This window comes from Phyllobates terribilis, unplaced genomic scaffold (assembly GCF_046119375.1).
Source record: "Phyllobates terribilis strain yellow unplaced genomic scaffold, ASM4611937v1 Scaffold_2__4_contigs__length_985480577, whole genome shotgun sequence".
Classification (NCBI taxonomy): domain Eukaryota; kingdom Metazoa; phylum Chordata; class Amphibia; order Anura; family Dendrobatidae; genus Phyllobates; species Phyllobates terribilis.
In genome coordinates this window covers 661,727,889-661,744,540 of record NW_027362762.1, presented here as the reverse complement: position 1 = coordinate 661,744,540, position 16,652 = coordinate 661,727,889, and the positions used below count along the sequence as shown (strand labels likewise).

General features: G+C 42.6%; 1 protein-coding gene across 1 annotated transcript in view; it reads left to right on the top strand.

The window, feature by feature from the left end:
• Positions 1–1,313: 1,313 nt before the first annotated feature.
• SORT1 (sortilin 1) overlaps positions 1,314–16,652 on the top strand; it is a 56,058-nt gene continuing 40,719 nt past the window's right edge. The window contains exons 1-2 of the mRNA XM_073666807.1: positions 1,314–1,632; positions 15,141–15,197. Of these exons, the coding sequence (XP_073522908.1) occupies positions 1,396–1,632; positions 15,141–15,197 (294 nt within the window). The 5' untranslated portion in view covers positions 1,314–1,395. The remainder of the gene's footprint in view (positions 1,633–15,140; positions 15,198–16,652) is intronic.

Genomic DNA, 16,652 nt, shown 5'->3' with positions numbered 1-16,652 from the left:
TGTCCAAAGCTTCTATAGACTGAGCAGGCACTATGCGCCTGAACAGTCTGGCTCCAGACAGAAGAACGCATCCAGCCGTTACAGGTAAGAGGAGTGTATGGCGCTGGAGATCGTGGTATGCATAGACACTGAACGCATACTGCGTTCTCCAGCACCATAAGTACATACCTGACTGGGAAGAGTGCTGCTGTGGCGCCTCTGTTCGGGCTGGAGGCCAGGGGGAGAGTGCGGCGTTGGAAACGGCACATGTGCATAGCGTGCTGTCCTGCACCATTTTACTGAAGACACATTTGCATCAAAATGGCGCCGGACAGCGTGTTATGGGCACGCGTGTACTCCGTTGCCACACTCTTACCCCGGCCTCTAGATGGGGGCGCAGAATGGGGGCAGCACAAAAGAGGATGGAGGCGCAGGATGGGGGCAGCATATGCCAATAAAAATGCTTGCCACCCGGGCATAGAACGGGTTCAATAGCTAGTATATATATATATATATATATATATATATATATATAGAGATATATATCTATATCTATATATATAGATATAGAAATATGGACAAATCAAAGTTTAAATTCTCTTTTTTCCCAGTTGTTATATAAAAAAATGTAAACAATAAAACAGACTTATTTGGTATTAAAATATCACTTTGTTTATTGTGTATGGTAATTGCTGTATCAAAAAGCTGCACGATCCCCACAATAGCACCAAAAATGCCAAATCCGCACACATCTCCATCAACGGAAAAATAATAAAGTCACAGGGCTGAGAATATGGAAACATGGAACAAATATTTTCAATATTTTCTACATTTTTTTCTATTTAGTCAAAGCAGTAAAATCTGAAATGATACATAACAAAGCAATAGCAACAATAGCTGAATGGTTTTTGTTTCTTATTTCAACCCACAATTTTTTTTCAAGTTTTTAACATATTGTATTAAAAAATTAAATTCGTCCCATATTAAAAAAAAAAACTAAAAAAATATATAAAAGTAATATGTCTATGAATGGAGAATGAGAAATGAAATGAATAAAATCTAACCCGCCCCAGCGCCCAAAGGGTTAAAGTTCCTCACGGAAGAGAGACTTTACCTGACACCAGATGTGGGCGGCGCCTCAGACTTCACACGTGAGCTGCACATAAATATTGTCCTTGCCAAGCCGACCAATCACAAGTGACCACTCATGAAATGACCAATCAGAGGCGAACGTCCGAGCTTGACACCTGCTTAGCCAGAATGTTGACTGTGGGCGGAGCGCAGCAGGGCGCTGTTAGATTTTTGACCAATAGAATTACAGGCGCAGGAGGAGTGACGTCTTCTTGAACCAATCAGTAGCCAGCCGTGGTGTACCTGTCAGTGTGCTGGCTGCGGCTCAGGATAGCTCGCCTAGTGATGGCTTTCCTTGCAGGGACGGGGCTGCGAGCGCTTTTGTTTCTATTCTCTGTGTGGTCAGCGCGGGCTCTGCTGCAGTCTGCTCAGCTGGATGGCCGCGCTATAGTCTGGCGGCGAGATGCGCCATGGCTCTCCCGGGTGCGAAGGAGTGCAGTGCCCGACACGTCGCCGAGCACCGATGGGACCTGCCGCCAGCCCATGGCCGTCCAGGAAATCCTCCGAAACGAGACGCACCTGGTAAGGCAGCAGAGGGCACTGGCGGGGAGCAGGCTGGGAAGTTTATCTGCAGAGTGCCACATGTGAGGGCACCAATGGCACAGGAATGTCATTGCAGGGGGCAGTGTGTGTGTGTGTGTGTGTGTGTGTGTGTGTGTGTGTGTGTGTGTGTGTGTGTGTGTGTATGTATGTATGTATGTATGTATGTATGTATGTGTATATATATATATATATATATATATATATATATATATATATATAATATATATATAATCTGCACATCGGCATCTGTCAGTGACTACTTACTCTATGTCCTTCCTGGTTACCTCTAGTCTCTGCCACCCAGGGTGGGCAATTCCCAGTGTAGGGACCATGGAGAGTCCTGAAGTCGCTGCTGCCCCTATTTGTGATGTGGATTGTGTCCGGTCGGCGGTGACCTTCACACCCCTCCTATGATCAGGAGACATGGTGGTGACCCCGATTATTTAGTCATCACTACGCCTCCTTACAGGCTTCTCCCCATCTTCGTGCACTTTTGACATTTACTGCGTTGTAAAAATTTTCAGCCGTTCTTGTATCAAAGGAGTTTCCTAGTTTTGAAAAAACGAGCAATCCCTGCCGTTTGTGGAAAACAAACAAAATGTCCGGGTCTGGAGATGAGTCCTCGCCGCTGTTCCGGGTGTTGGTTATTGTCTGCAGCGCTGATGTCACGTGTCACCTACTACTGGCTGCAGTGCTTTTTATGTGACCTCGGCGCTGCAGCCAGTAGATGAAACGTGGCATCAATGCAGCAAACAATAACGGACACCAGAAGCAGCGGTGAGGACTTCTCTGGACCTGGGCAGGGTGAGTAAAGCTAACCCTTTTGTAGGCCTCATTCACACATCAGTATTTGTATGCTAAAGCCAGGACTGGAACTTATCGAGCAGAACTATAATTGAAAGATTGACACCTGTCCTGTGTTTTGGAGACATTCCTGTTTTTGGAATAAAAATACTGACATGTGAATGAGGCCTAACAGTTTTATTTACAGCTCGTTGCCTTCGAGACCGACCACCACTACCACATAGCTTGTAAGCACTGTGCTGAAGTTGGCAGCGATTGGATGGCACCAGCACGCTCCAGCAATCCTGGCCAGCTTCCAAACTGTGCTTACAAGCTCAGTAGAAAAGTACTTGTAAGCACTGCACATGTTCCATTGTTTAGCAGCTGTGGTCAGTTTCCAAGGCAATGAGTTGTAAACAAAAGAAAATTGTTAAAGGGGTAGTCCCAGTTTAAAACGAATAGACTGTTTCCGGCACGCTCCATGAAAGTGTATTGTGCGAGCTCGGAACCAGTCTAACCAGATTCTGGCCGGGATATGCATATGGCATGCTTGTGGTCATGTGACCGCAGTTCCCGAGATTAAGTGGCTGCAGACTTGTTTTAGACCGGCCAACCCCTTTAAAATTTTCAGCTGTTCTTGAGATATTATCAAGCAATAAACTGCAAAATTGTATGTATTTACAAGCCCTATCCAACAATACCCATTTATTAAGATGGGAACAAACCTTTAATATTATCTGACAGGTAAAAATTGGTACTTTGTAACCTTATGATGTTGGGCACCGCTCACATGACCATATTTTGGGACGATGTGGTATGGATCTCTCATATAATGCCTCTAGAGGTCTATGAGGCCACACTGTATCTCTGTATATTGGCCATCAGCTCTGTCACATCATATAGATAGACGTCTGCATTATATTATGATGGAAGTAAGATGTATTGCTGGAGATCCTCTGCTCATCAGCTAGTACATCATCAATCACACTGAGCGTTCCCTAGTGTGCTCTTCATACAATCGCCCTGTGCTGCTCCAATATCCACCTCTTCTGTAAAGCGCTCGTGCTGTGTAGATAGACCCCTCGGCAGAGTACTGGCTGCAGGGCTTGTATTCTGCCAGTGCAGAGTCTGGTGTAAAGTCTGGCATTAATATGTAGGGCGAGCCCAGGGGTCCTGAGGTGGGCTGCAGGATATGGGAAAATCCCGGAAGGTACTGAGAGCTTATATGATGGAAGCTCCACCTTTAGTGTAACATATAGAGGTATCATCATCTCCGCTATTCATGGGAATATCCGTCTCTGTATAGGCTACAAAACCAGCCAAGTGGGCTGCGCTATGCTGCTCTGTACTAGCGGGGACTATGGGCGTTGTAGAAAGCGTGTAGCTCAGCTTACTCTGTATCCAGACAGGCTGGTTCCATTATCCTTAAAGGGAGTCTCTCACCAGGTGTTTGCCACCTAATCTAAGAGCAGCATAATGTACAGATACCTTGATTCCAGCAATGTCAGAGCATAATGAAGAGACAGAGATCCTGATTCCAGCAGTGTGTCACTTACTGGGCTGCTTGCTGTAGTTATGATAAAATCCCTGTTTTATCCCGGATTATCACTTGAGGACTAGTAAACCTGCTGCTATAAAGTCCTTCATATTCCTGAGCTCTATATAACCTCGTCCCAACTACTGACCAGCAGCTTTCTGCCTATGCACAGTGCACACAGAAAACTGTCAATCAGTGGTGGGGGCTAGGTTACAGTATACAGAGCTCATGAATATGCAGGACTACATGGCAGCAGATTTACTAGTCCTCTAGTGATAGATAATCTGCTAATAAAACAGGGATTTTATCATAACTACAGCCAGCAGCCTAGTAAGTAACACATCACTGGAATTAAGATCTCTGTCTCTGCATTATGCTGCTCTTAGATTTGGTGACAGATTCCCTTTAATGTATAAATGTCTAAAAAGGGGAGAAAAGCAGGAGATGATGATGATGTCTGTAAAGTTCAGAGAAATTAATGGTTCTATATAAGAATGTAGAATAAAGTATAGTAAAGGAACATTGGGGAGTGGCTCCAGGTAGCCAGCCACAAGACCACGCCGAGAGGTCACTCCATAGGGTGCGGCGAGCCCATTGAGCCCTATCATTAATCCTGTGATGGATACAGGGATAATGTGGGCAAGACAATAGGGCACAGGGTCGCCTGAGGGGGAGATAGGGTCTATGGGGGGGTGTGCATTTTAGTTCTTGGAGGTGCAGTGTTTCACCTACGAGAGGTCCAGGCTTGGCTTTCTCTTGGCTGAGGCAATGCATTGTTTGGTTGCCAAGAATACAAATGAGGGCGTGGACGTGCTCGGGAACATTCTGGATACATTTACTCCCTGAAGCCTCCCAGAGGTTCTTTACTTAGTTATCATCAGTCACAGAAAGGATAATAAAATGTACTCTAATCCACAACCTGTGCACTTTGGGGCAAAGACACTGGGTGTGATACTTGTCTCCTTTAGCTTGGTGACCCCAGAAACATTGGGGGAGATAGGCCAGGTACCATCTGTTGGGACTTTATAATGTGTATTGAGGAGACCTCATGAGGTGGAGGACCATATGTGACCATTCTGCGTCTGTCAGAGAGGTTCCATGATCGGACTACCAGTGAGTGTATAGTTATGGTATTGTCTGCGAGTGGTGTGGGATGGATGAGCGTAAGGCCACGTTCACACATTCAGTACTTGGTCAGTATTTTCCCTCAGTATTTATAAGCCAAAACCAGGAGTGGAACAATCAGAGGAAAAGTATAATAGAAACACATCACCACTTCCGGATTTATCACCCACTCCTGGATTTGGCTTATAAATACTCATGTAATACTGAACATGGCCTAAAGGAGTGCAGTGCTGCCTGGTGCATGCGGTTTTGGTGACCATGTTCCTCAAAAGGAGTATAGGAGAATGGGGCAGAGACAAGTGTGAACACAGCCACATCTCTCTAGCTGACTAAATAAGGCTATGTGCCCACGTTGCATAAATGAAGCTGAAAATTTCTGCTTCATTTCCGCATGTCCTTTCCCGGAAAAACGCTTGTGGAATTTGGCAAGCGTTTTTCTCGCGTTTTTAGAAGCGTTTTGCACATGCGGAATTGCCTTGCGTTTTTTATTGCATTGACAAGGCAATTCCGCATGCATAAACGCAAAATTAATTGACATGCTGCGGATTTTTGAGTGCATCAAAAACTTATGGAGGACTATGTGGGGCCCAGTCTTCTGTATGGAGGACTATGTGGGGCCCAGTCTTCTGTATGGAGGACTATGTGGGGCCCAGTCTTCTGTATGGAGGACTATGTGGGGCCCAGTCTTCTGTATGGAGGACTATGTGGGGCCCAGTCTTCTGTATGGAGGACTATGTGGGGCCCAGTCTTCTGTATGGAGGACTATGTGGGGCCCAGTCTTCTGTATGGAGGACTATGTGGGGCCCAGTCTTCTGTATGGAGGACTATGTGGGGCCCAGTCTTCTGTATGGAGGACTATGTGGGGCCCAGTCTTCTGTATGGAGGACTATGTGGGGCCCAGTCTTCTGTATGGAGGACTATGTGGGGCCCAGTCTTCTGTATGGAGGACTATGTGGGGCCCAGTCTTCTGTATGGAGGACTATGTGGGGCCCAGTCTTCTGTATGGAGGACTATGTGGGGCCCAGTCTTCTGTATGGAGGACTATGTGGGGCCCAGTCTTCTGTATGGAGGACTATGTGGGGCCCAGTCTTCTGTATGGAGGACTATGTGGGGCCCGCGACTTTGTCCAACTTTTTAATTTTGGCCCTCTGTGTGTTTGAGTTTTACATTCATGTTTTAGAGTAAAGGCACCCATACCAGCCAAACGCTCATTAGTCTGACAGCAATTCTTCCTCTTTCTTTTGCAAGCAGTGTGCACATTTGTTCTCAATGGGGAGAGGGAAATCTTCATATGACAAATGATTGGGCTTGCTGAAATCCTATGTCTGATTTATTTTTTCTTCTGAAATCTGCCGTCAAGGTGAGCAAGGACATGTTACACTTTAGCTAATCGTCAGGTTCGCAGGATGCTATTTTAATTTGTATAGTCACGGAGTCTAGATACAGATTGAACAGCGAAGTCTTTGTGCATCTGTGTGAGTCACGCCAGAAGTTGCTTCACTTCTGACTTGTTCTGCTGAGACTTCACAATAAGCTGAGATCCCAGCAGTTTTAGATGGCACAAACCACACACTTTTCTACTTATTCTGACACATCAATGAGGCCTTTAAACTTGAAGTGGAAATGGAAGACCGAAAACTGCATTTGTTAGGGGACGTTCACATGGGTTTTCATGGAAGGACTTTTCTAGGTAAAAATCCCCATAAAAAAACACACTAAGGGTATGTGCACATTATGTCTTTTTCAGGCGAAATCTGCCTGAAAAAATCTGAGAGAGCAGCACAAAAAATGACCATACTTCACAGCCATGGAAAAACGACATTGCTGTGCACATGTTCAGGTTTTTGTTACTTCTTTTAACCGCTTGAGCGTTCGGAAATAGTGAAGTGATTAAAAGAAGTATTATGGCCATGCTCCAGGTATGCTAGTTAATAGTATAAATTATGGAAAAAAGACGCCAGTGGCACAGATGCTGCATAACAAGCTGCTGCAGGAAAAAGACTGCCAGCTTGTGCCCATGTCTAAAGATGTTGTGTACACACAGCCTCTGGGTATGTTCACAGTGAGTTGTTTTGCTTTGTTTCCGGAGCAGAAACTCTCAAAGTTGAAAAACCATGAGTTTTGGTTGGAGAGCTTCTGCTCCAAAATCTAGAAAAAACCTCAGTGTGAACACACCCCAAGGGTGTGCACATTTCACCTGAAAAGCCACTAAAAAGTCAGAATCAACAAATGCACAGCAATGTCAAAACAACTTGCTGTACATGTTTCATCTTTTGTAACTTCATTTAACCACTTCATGCTTCATCTTTTTTCAGCTTCAGTTAATTCAGCAGTTACATTTGAAGCATGGGTTTTTTCAAGCAGAATTCTTCAGTAATTGCCATGTTGCCACTTTTTCTATGTGGGGAGAAAAAACCCACCTCATTTGAAATGAATAGGAAGCTGATTCAAAGAGTGTTTGTTTGAAGATGTTGTTTTTTTTCATGTGGAATTTGCTTCAAAATCCACATTGTGAAAACTCTGTGTGAACACAACCTAAGTGATGTTATGTCAATTTTTTTTTGTCTGAATCTTGAGACTTTAAAAGAGAGTATGGGGATGTTGGTAGATAGCTGTTTGTGCCACCTAGCTAAACTGCCCACGGTTTTGTTACGGATTGCGGTTACCGGTGCGGTTCTTTGCCTTGTTGCACAAAACGATACATGTATGGACACCTTATTAATTCAGAGGCCATCTGAAGCCTGCTTAATACCAGGTATACTGTATACAGAGGTGATATACAGGTCTGTGTCACTTGTGTCCTTCTCCTTGTATGCGCTCATTGCCATTATATTTAGTAGGGCTCGAGGGGTCAAAGCTCAGTAGAAATCCTCCTCCGGTGGAATGTTAGATTTTACAGCTGCCTATTATACTTTTGTTTTTAAATCATCCATAGAGATCGTTCTGATCTGCAACTCGCATATCTGGTTCTGCAAGTGTCATATAACAGGCGTAAAGCCAAATGACCTTCCCCAGAGCACTGACCCCTATGGCAATTCTTGCATATGTACTAATTTCTGCATACACGGTGAAAAATAAGAATTGTGGGGTGTACTATATGGGCTGCTATTGTGCAACTTGTATCTAGGTCTTGCCCCTGTGTGAACACAAACTGCATGCCTTAACGTACTGACAACCTATTTATAGTTTTTTTTGAAGATGAGCACAATGAACTCATTTATAGCACTAGAAAACATAATATCTAGAGAGTGCGTGTATACATATTACATACAGTGAAAAACCAAAAACAAGCAAAATACCCAAATAACTGGAGGTAAATGGATATATAGCACAGTGCAAAAATAATGATAAATAATAAAGGGTATTTAGTTAACATAATTTTGATCAAAATAATGTAAAAGCCATCCACCACTTCACGGTAACCCTTATGGGACAGTCCTAACTCTAATATTAAAACCTTACCATTTGTCAAGTGACATACATATGGATAAGGGCAGAGAGACTGAACCCGTAGTAGAAGCATAGACCTAAGAGGCAGAATGAACCTTTCAGCTCAGACAAAGGGCGGCCACACCCTTAAATACACTAAACTGCAAAGAAAAAACCTGGGAGTCCGAACTGAAACTTAAATTGATGTGCATGCAAAATGTAAATGCTTACATTTTGCATGCACATCAATTTACGTTTCAGTTCAGACTCCCAGGTTTTTTATATTACATACAGTGTGTGAGTATGTACAGTTGAAACCAGAAGTTTACATACACTACAGAATGTTTTTAAGGTATTTTTTATTACTTACTGCAAAGTCCAAAGTTTACATACATTTCATTAGTATTTGGTACCATTGCCCTTAAACTGAATGACTTGGGTCAAACATTTGGGATATCCTTCCACAAGCTTCTCACAATAGTTGGTCGGAATTTGGGCCCATTCCTCCTGACAAAACTGGTATAACTGATTCGGGTTTGTAGGTCGCCTTGCTCGCACCTGCCTTTTCAGCTTTGCCCATAAATTTTTAATAGGATTGAGATCAGGGCTTTGTGATGGCCACTCCAAAACATTGACTTTATTATCCTTAAGCCACTTTGTTACCATTTTGGCAGTATGCTTTGGGTCATTGACCATTTGGAAGACCCATTTCCCCCCAAGCTTTAACTTCCTGGCTGATGTCTTGAGATGTTGCTTCAGTATTGCCACATAATCTTTTCTCATGATGCCATCTATTTTGTGAAGTGCACAAGTCCCTCCTGCAGCAAAACAACCCCACAACATGATGCTGCCACCCACGTGTTTCACAGTTGGGATGGTTTTCTTAGGCTTCTAAGCTTTTCCCTTTTTCCTCCAAACGTAACGGTGGTCATTATGCCCAAAAAGTTCAATTTTAGTTTCATCAGACCACAGGACATGTATTTGTTCCTGTGTGCATTTGCAAACATTAATCTAGCTTTTTGTTTCTTTTGGAGTAATGGCTTCTTTCTGGCAGAGTGGCCTTCCAGCCCATGTTGATACAGTACTCGATTCACTGTGGACATTGACACAATCTTACCAGCTTCCGACATCATCCTCACAAGGTCTTTTGCTTTTGTCCTTGGGTTGATATGCACATGTTGGACCAAAGCACGTTCATCTCTGGGACACAGAACCCGTCTTCTTCCTGAGCGGTATGATGGCTGGACATTCTCATCTTGTTTGTACTTGCTTATAATTGTTTGTACAGATGAACGAGGCACCTTCAGGTATCTTGAAATTGTACCCAAGGATGAGCCAGACTTGTGCAAGTCCACAATTCTCTTCCTGATATCTTGGCTGATGTCTTTACTTTCCCATGATGCTACACAAAGAAGCAGTGCGTTTCAGGTGTGCATTAAAATACATCCCCAGGTGTGTCTCTAATTAACTCGGATGCTTCCAAACACATGACATCATTATATGGGCAGTCCAGAATTGTTTAAAGGCATAGTAATCTTAGTGTATGTAAACTTTTGACTTTGCAGCAAGTAATAAAAATGCCTTAAAACATTTTCTCTCTCTCTCTCTCTCACCCTCTCTCTTTATATTGTGTATGTAGACTTCTGGTTTCAACTACAGTGGGGGAAATAAGTATTTGATCCCTTGCTGTTTATGTAAGTTTGCCCACTGACAAAGACATGAACAGTCTATAATTTTAAGGGTAGGTTAATTTTAACATTGAGAGATAGAAAATCAAATTGTATAAATTAGATAAATTTATTTGCATTTTGCAGTGAGAAATAAGTATTTGATCCCCCTACAAACCATTATGAGTTCTGGCTCCTACAGACCAGTTAGACGCTCCTAATCAACTCGTTACCTGCATTAAAGACATCTGTCTTACATAGTCACCTGTATAAGCCAAACCTCCGACTCCTCAATTTCCATGACACCGACTCCACGACTCTGACTCCCTCATACATGGCTCAAGTTTAAGTGATTAAATTTACTGTAGCACAGATTCATCTCAGCTAAAAGTCTAGACCCTTAGATCAGGAATAGGCCAGACATTTATAGGACATTTCATAACTTTCCCAAATTCTTATGAAAAAAATATTCTCCACAAACTGCATTGAACTACTGTACCCAATTTATTATATATTTTAGGAGGTTGTCCATTTTATACCGACTCCACCAAAATGGGCTCCGACTCCTACTCCACAGACTCAATTAATCAGTCGGACTCTAACCTCTACAACATGGGCCAGACCAAAGAGTTTTCTAAGGATGTCGGGGACAAGATCATAGACCTGCACAAAGCTGGAATGGGCTACAAAACCATAAGTAAGGCGCTGGGTGAGAAGGAGACAACTGTTGGTGCAATAGTAATAAAATGGAAGAAATACAAAATGACTGTCGAGGTTTAAAATCCTGCAGTGCCCGCAAGTTCCCCCTGCTCAAGAAGGCACATGTGCAGGCCCGTCTGAAGTTTGCCAATGAACACCTGGATGATCCTATGAGTTAATGGGAGAAGGTGCTGTGGTCAGATGAGACAAAAATTGAGCTCTTTGGCATTAACTCAACTCGCCGTGTTTGGAGGAAGAAGGATGAGTACAACCCTAAGAACATCGTCCCAACCGTGAAGCATGGTGGGGGAAACGTTATACTTTGGGGGTGCTCTTCCGCAAAGGGGACATGACGACTGCACCGTACTGAAGGGAAGATGGATGGGGTCATGCATTACGAGGTTTTGGCCAACAACCTCCTTCCCTCAGTAAGATGGGTCGTGGCTGGGTCTTCCAACAAGATAATGACCCAAAACATACAGCCAAGGCAACAAAGGAGTGGCTCAAAAAGAAGCACAGTAAGGTCATGGAGTGGCCTAGCCAGTCTCCAGACCTTAATCCCATAGAAAACTTATGGAGGGAGTTGAAGCTCTGAGTTGCCAAGTGACAGCCTCAAAATCTTAATGATTTAGAGATGATCTGCAAAGAGGAGTGGACCAAAATTCCTCCTGACATGTGTGCAAACCTCATCATCCACTACAAAAAACGTCTGACTGCTGTATTTGCCAACAAGGGTTTTGCCACCAAGTATTAAGTGTTTGCCAGAGGGATCAAATACTTATTTCTCACTGCAAAATGCAAAAAAATTATTTAATTTATACAATGTGATTTTTTTTTTTTTTTGGATATTCTATCTCTCAATGTTAAAATTGCCCCTAAAATTATAGATTGTTCATGTCTTTGTCAGTAGCAAACGTACAAAAACAGCAAGGGATCAAGTACTTATTTCCTTCACTGTGTATATACACAGATGGGTCTAGAAATATTTGGTCAGTGACTGAATCTTTGTGGTTTGGACTTTGCATGCCACTATTTTGTATTTAAAATGAAACGATTAAGATGCAATTGAAGTGGAGACTTTCAGGTTTAATTAAAAGGGTTGAACAAAAATATTCTGTGAACAGTTTAGGTATTGCAACTATTTTTCTACAAAGCCTCTTCATTTCAGGGGCTCAAAAAAGTAATTGGACAAATGAACTTTACAATAAATAAAATGTTCTCTTTTTAATAGTTTGTAGAGAATCCTTTGCAGGCAATGACTTGCCTGAAGTCTGGAAGCCATGGATGTCACCAAACTGTCTCCTCCTTTTGTGATGGTTTGCCAGGCCTTTACTGCAGCTGACTTCACTTGTTGCTTGTTTGTGGGTCTTTTTGTCTTATGCATGTGAAATGCTGCTTAATGGGGTTGAGATTTGATGATTGACTTGGCCATTGCAGAATATTCTACTTCTTTGCCTTAAATACCTGGGTTGCTTTTGCAGTATGTTTTGGGTCAATTTCTAGCTGTACTGTGAAGCGCTGTCCAATCAACCTTACTTTCTGCTCAGATTCAATCAAATGCAGTATCGCCCTGTACTCTTCCCAAATCATCTGGCTTCTTCTATCTTCAGTCACATGATCAATAAACACTAGTTACCCAGAGTCATTGGAAGCCACGCATGCCCGCACCACCGCACTGCCTCCACAATGTTTTACACAGAATGTGGTGTGGTTTGGCTCATGAGCCGTTCCAAGTCTTCTCCATACTTTGTTCTTCCCAATATTCTGGTACAGGTTGATCCTCATTTCATCTGTCCATAGTATGCTTTTCCTGAACTGGGCTTGCTTTTTTTTTTAGATGATTCTTTTGGAAAAGTCTAATCTGGCTTTTTCTATTTTAAAGCGGATTAATGGTTTGCACATTGTGGTGAACCCTCTGTATTTGCTCTCATGAAGTTTTCTCTTTATGGTAGACTTAGATACTGAAACACCTACTTCCTGGGGAGTGTTCTTCATTTGGGTGGATGTTGTGAGGGGGTTTGTCTTCACCATGGAAAGGATTCTGTGATCATCCTCCACCTAGATGTCCAGGGCTTTTTGAGTTCTCAAGCTCACCAGAGTGCCCCTTCCCCTTTTTTTTTTTAAATTGCAGAAGATAGCAAACTGTCGATTTGGCCACTCCTAACATTTCCATCTCTCTCTGGATTTATTTATTTTTATTTTTTTCAGCCGAATGATGGTCTATTTCTCTTCCTTTTGACCTTATGTTGTGTGTTCACAGCAGCCGCTTCCAAATGCCAATGCCAAACCTGGAATCAGTGCCAGACCTTTTACTTAATTGATGATGGTTTAATGAGGAAATAGCTCTTTCAGCCCATTAAAGAGCTTTTGAGATAATTGTCCAGTTACTTTTTGGTCCCTTTAAACAGGGGCAGCTACATACTAAAATGCCTAAACCCTTACTTCAGTTAGGATGTGAATGCCATCAATTAAAGCCGAGTGTCTGCACTTTAAGCCCATATTGATTATAGAACTGTCTTTAATATGTTTTGGTAAATGGCTAAAATGCCAAAACTTGTGTCACTGTCCAAATATTTCTGGACCAAACTATGTATAATATATATCATGATTGTTTGAGTGTTTTAGTCAAGGAAATGTTCCTTGAAATGTATCTAGATTTTTCTGCAACTTTTCAATGCATGGAAGTAGAGTCTTTAAAAATCCATGCTAATACTTAACTAGAATACTAGATTTTCAATCTGTGAAGTCTTTGCAAGAAAGCTGTTATGGTAGTGAGGACTTTACAGGTGTATAAACACTGTATGCTCCGTTTTTTTTTTTTGGAGGAGAGAGGGGGTAATTATTTGCTTCTTAAATTCAAAGCAACTTTCAACCAGGGTTGTGGAGTCGGTAAGCCAAACCTCCGACTCCAACACCGACTCCTCAATTTCCATGACACCGACTCCACATCTCCAACTCCCTCATACATGGCTCATGTTTAAGTGATAAATTTACTGTAGCACAGATTCATCTCAGCTAAAAGTCTAGACCCTTAGATCAGGAATAGGACAGACATTTATAGGACATTTCATAACTTTCCCAAACTCTTATGAAAAAAATATTCCCCACAAACTGCATTGAACTACTGTGCCCAATTTATTATATATTTTAGGAGTTGGAGTCTCCGACTCCACAGCCCTGCTTTCAACATATTCGTTATTAAAAAAATAAATAAATTAAAAAAAAATCTTACCATGTTGTTTTTAGATTTTGTATAACCCCTTCACATGGCAGGTTGTGCTGCTGATTCTTGCATAGATGCTCTCTCCCCTCTTATTCCCATGGTAGTTATACTAGTAAAGAGGAGGGAGTGGTTGTACATGACATTATCTGGTAGCTAGCTCTCTCGACTCCTCCTGTGTTCTCTGCGAGGTAGCCGCTGCCAGACCGCTTTGGTGGCCCCTTATCTAGTCCAGAACAAAGGGGTCGATTAATCTGTAATTGGATGTGCCGAATCCTTATTTCCTCCGACTTCACCTATCGGGGGATAGTCTAATACCCATTAGACTCTTGAACAAGCCCATTGATATTGAGCGGCTTTAAAGTGGTTGTCCGCTACTTTTACAATCTTTAGGGTAGGACGTCAATGTCTGATCGGCCGGGGTCCTACACCCGGCAACCCCACCGATCAGCTGTTATCGGTGTCAACGGTGGCCGGGAGTACTCACTTCCCGAGTTGCTCTGTCTACTTGTAGCGGCTGCCGCAGGGTACTGTATATCTGCCTCCTATTGATCTGAATAGGAGATGCATGTGTAGTACCCTGCGGCGGCCACTACAAGTAGATGGAGCAGTTCAGCAAGTGAGTACTCCCGGCTGGCTGCCACTGACACCACAGCTAATCGGCGGAGGTGCCAGGTGTCGGACCCTGGTCAATCACACATTGATGACCTATCCTAAGGATAGGTCATCAATTTAAAGATGGTGGACAACGTCTTTTGGCGGATCACATCAATTGTATTGTATCAGAGCATAGATGGGCAGTAGAGCAGACAAGGCAACATGCAGGGAGGGGCAGTGTCTCCTATGCTGTGTGTTTACTATATAGTGAGAGAAAGAAGAGCCCCCAGTGCAAACTGACCAGGGGAGAATTAAATTTGCAAAAAAAATACGCCACTTGTATAAGTTTTCAGTGAATGATTCAAATTTTGGTCTCTGGAATTCCAATTATTTCTTATATTAAGCTATATCCTTTTCTTTCATGATCCAGGGAACGTTTGATCCAAGTGGTGAGCTGTCTTTGGTCTGGGTTGGAGATGAAACAGGCGTAAGTAACTGAAGCTTAATATATATATATTTTTTTTATTTAGCGCTTATATAGATTTACTTTCATGTATTGGTTTCCAATTGGATTTACAATCTGATCTTCCTATATTGTGCATGAGCACACACATGAGATGATACTGGATTGTAGCTAAGGAGCAAGGTGGACACTTGCCTGGGCACAGGATGAGCATGTCTGGAGGTCTTTCCTTTTCCCAAACTCTCCTTCCTGTATTCCATAAAGGAATATTCCCAGATTCAAAATGTATCCTCTAGCTATAGGATAGGGACCAAACTCACTGATTGCTGGAGATTTTGGTCTCTGGGACCCTCGGCAGCCTGTAGGACAAGGCTGTGGATCATGAGAAGCTGGCTCAGAGCACTGTTTTGAATGAAGAAAAGTTGCTCTTGCCCTAACTTTGCTCCAGTCCTTGCTAATAGGACTGTTGGAAATAGTCGAGCACTGTAGTTTCCTTTCTCCAGCAGTCTCATAGGCATTGAATAGAGCAGAATGCGTAACTCCGCTCCATTCAAGACAGAGCTCCGTAGAGCCCAGCTCTCTGGATTTAGGGTCCCATTCTCAGGATTATTGGGGGTTTCAGTGGTCAGTCCTCTGATGGATGAAGGGGATAATTATGGGAGTACAAACTAATTAATACAATACAGCAGGGTAGGGTACATGCCAAAATTGGGGTAACAAGTCAGCGTATGGTACAGCCCCATTATGCATTTCCTATCTACCTCCTGGAGAAGTAGACGTATGGTGTACTTTGGGACTGCTACATTTACTGCGATGGCGCTCTCTTTTTCTAGGCTTATGTCATCTGTAAATGTTATTTTATTGCACATCTATAATAAAATACTGTATGTGTGTGCAGTATGTTCACTGGTTTATTGTTTTTGTGGGTTGTTCTCTTCATTAGTTGGGAATTCTTTAGATCATACGATAAAGAGGCTGCGTGAATTAGAACGTGCTGTCCCAGATTGCAGCACATTTAGCATACACTTTTCTTCAACTGTGCAGACTCTGAAACTAGTATTTTTTTGAAATTTAGGAATTATTTATATTAATAAAAATTTGTACTGCCTCAATTAGAAATCTTGCAGAATCAGAAATTGTTTTCACTAGAAATCTACCGTAGCTGCAAATGTTCGGTGGACCATTACTATGATATTCTGGCTTATAGGATATGAAAAAGCAACACTCACCGATCCGTAAAAGTCATGTTCAGACAGACATCAGAGTGGTAAACAGAAAGTAGCAGATTTGACCAGGCATCATCATACAGAAATCAGTTTGCAGGGAATAGAAGTCACAGGGAAGAGCATCAAGAGAAGGTAGATGAAAAGGGAGGCCTGGGAAATACCCACTGAAATCTGAATCTGCCGCACCCCAAACTAGAAATTGCCATTGATTTTCATTAAATGTTGCAATTATTTATTACTACATGGGGGAAAA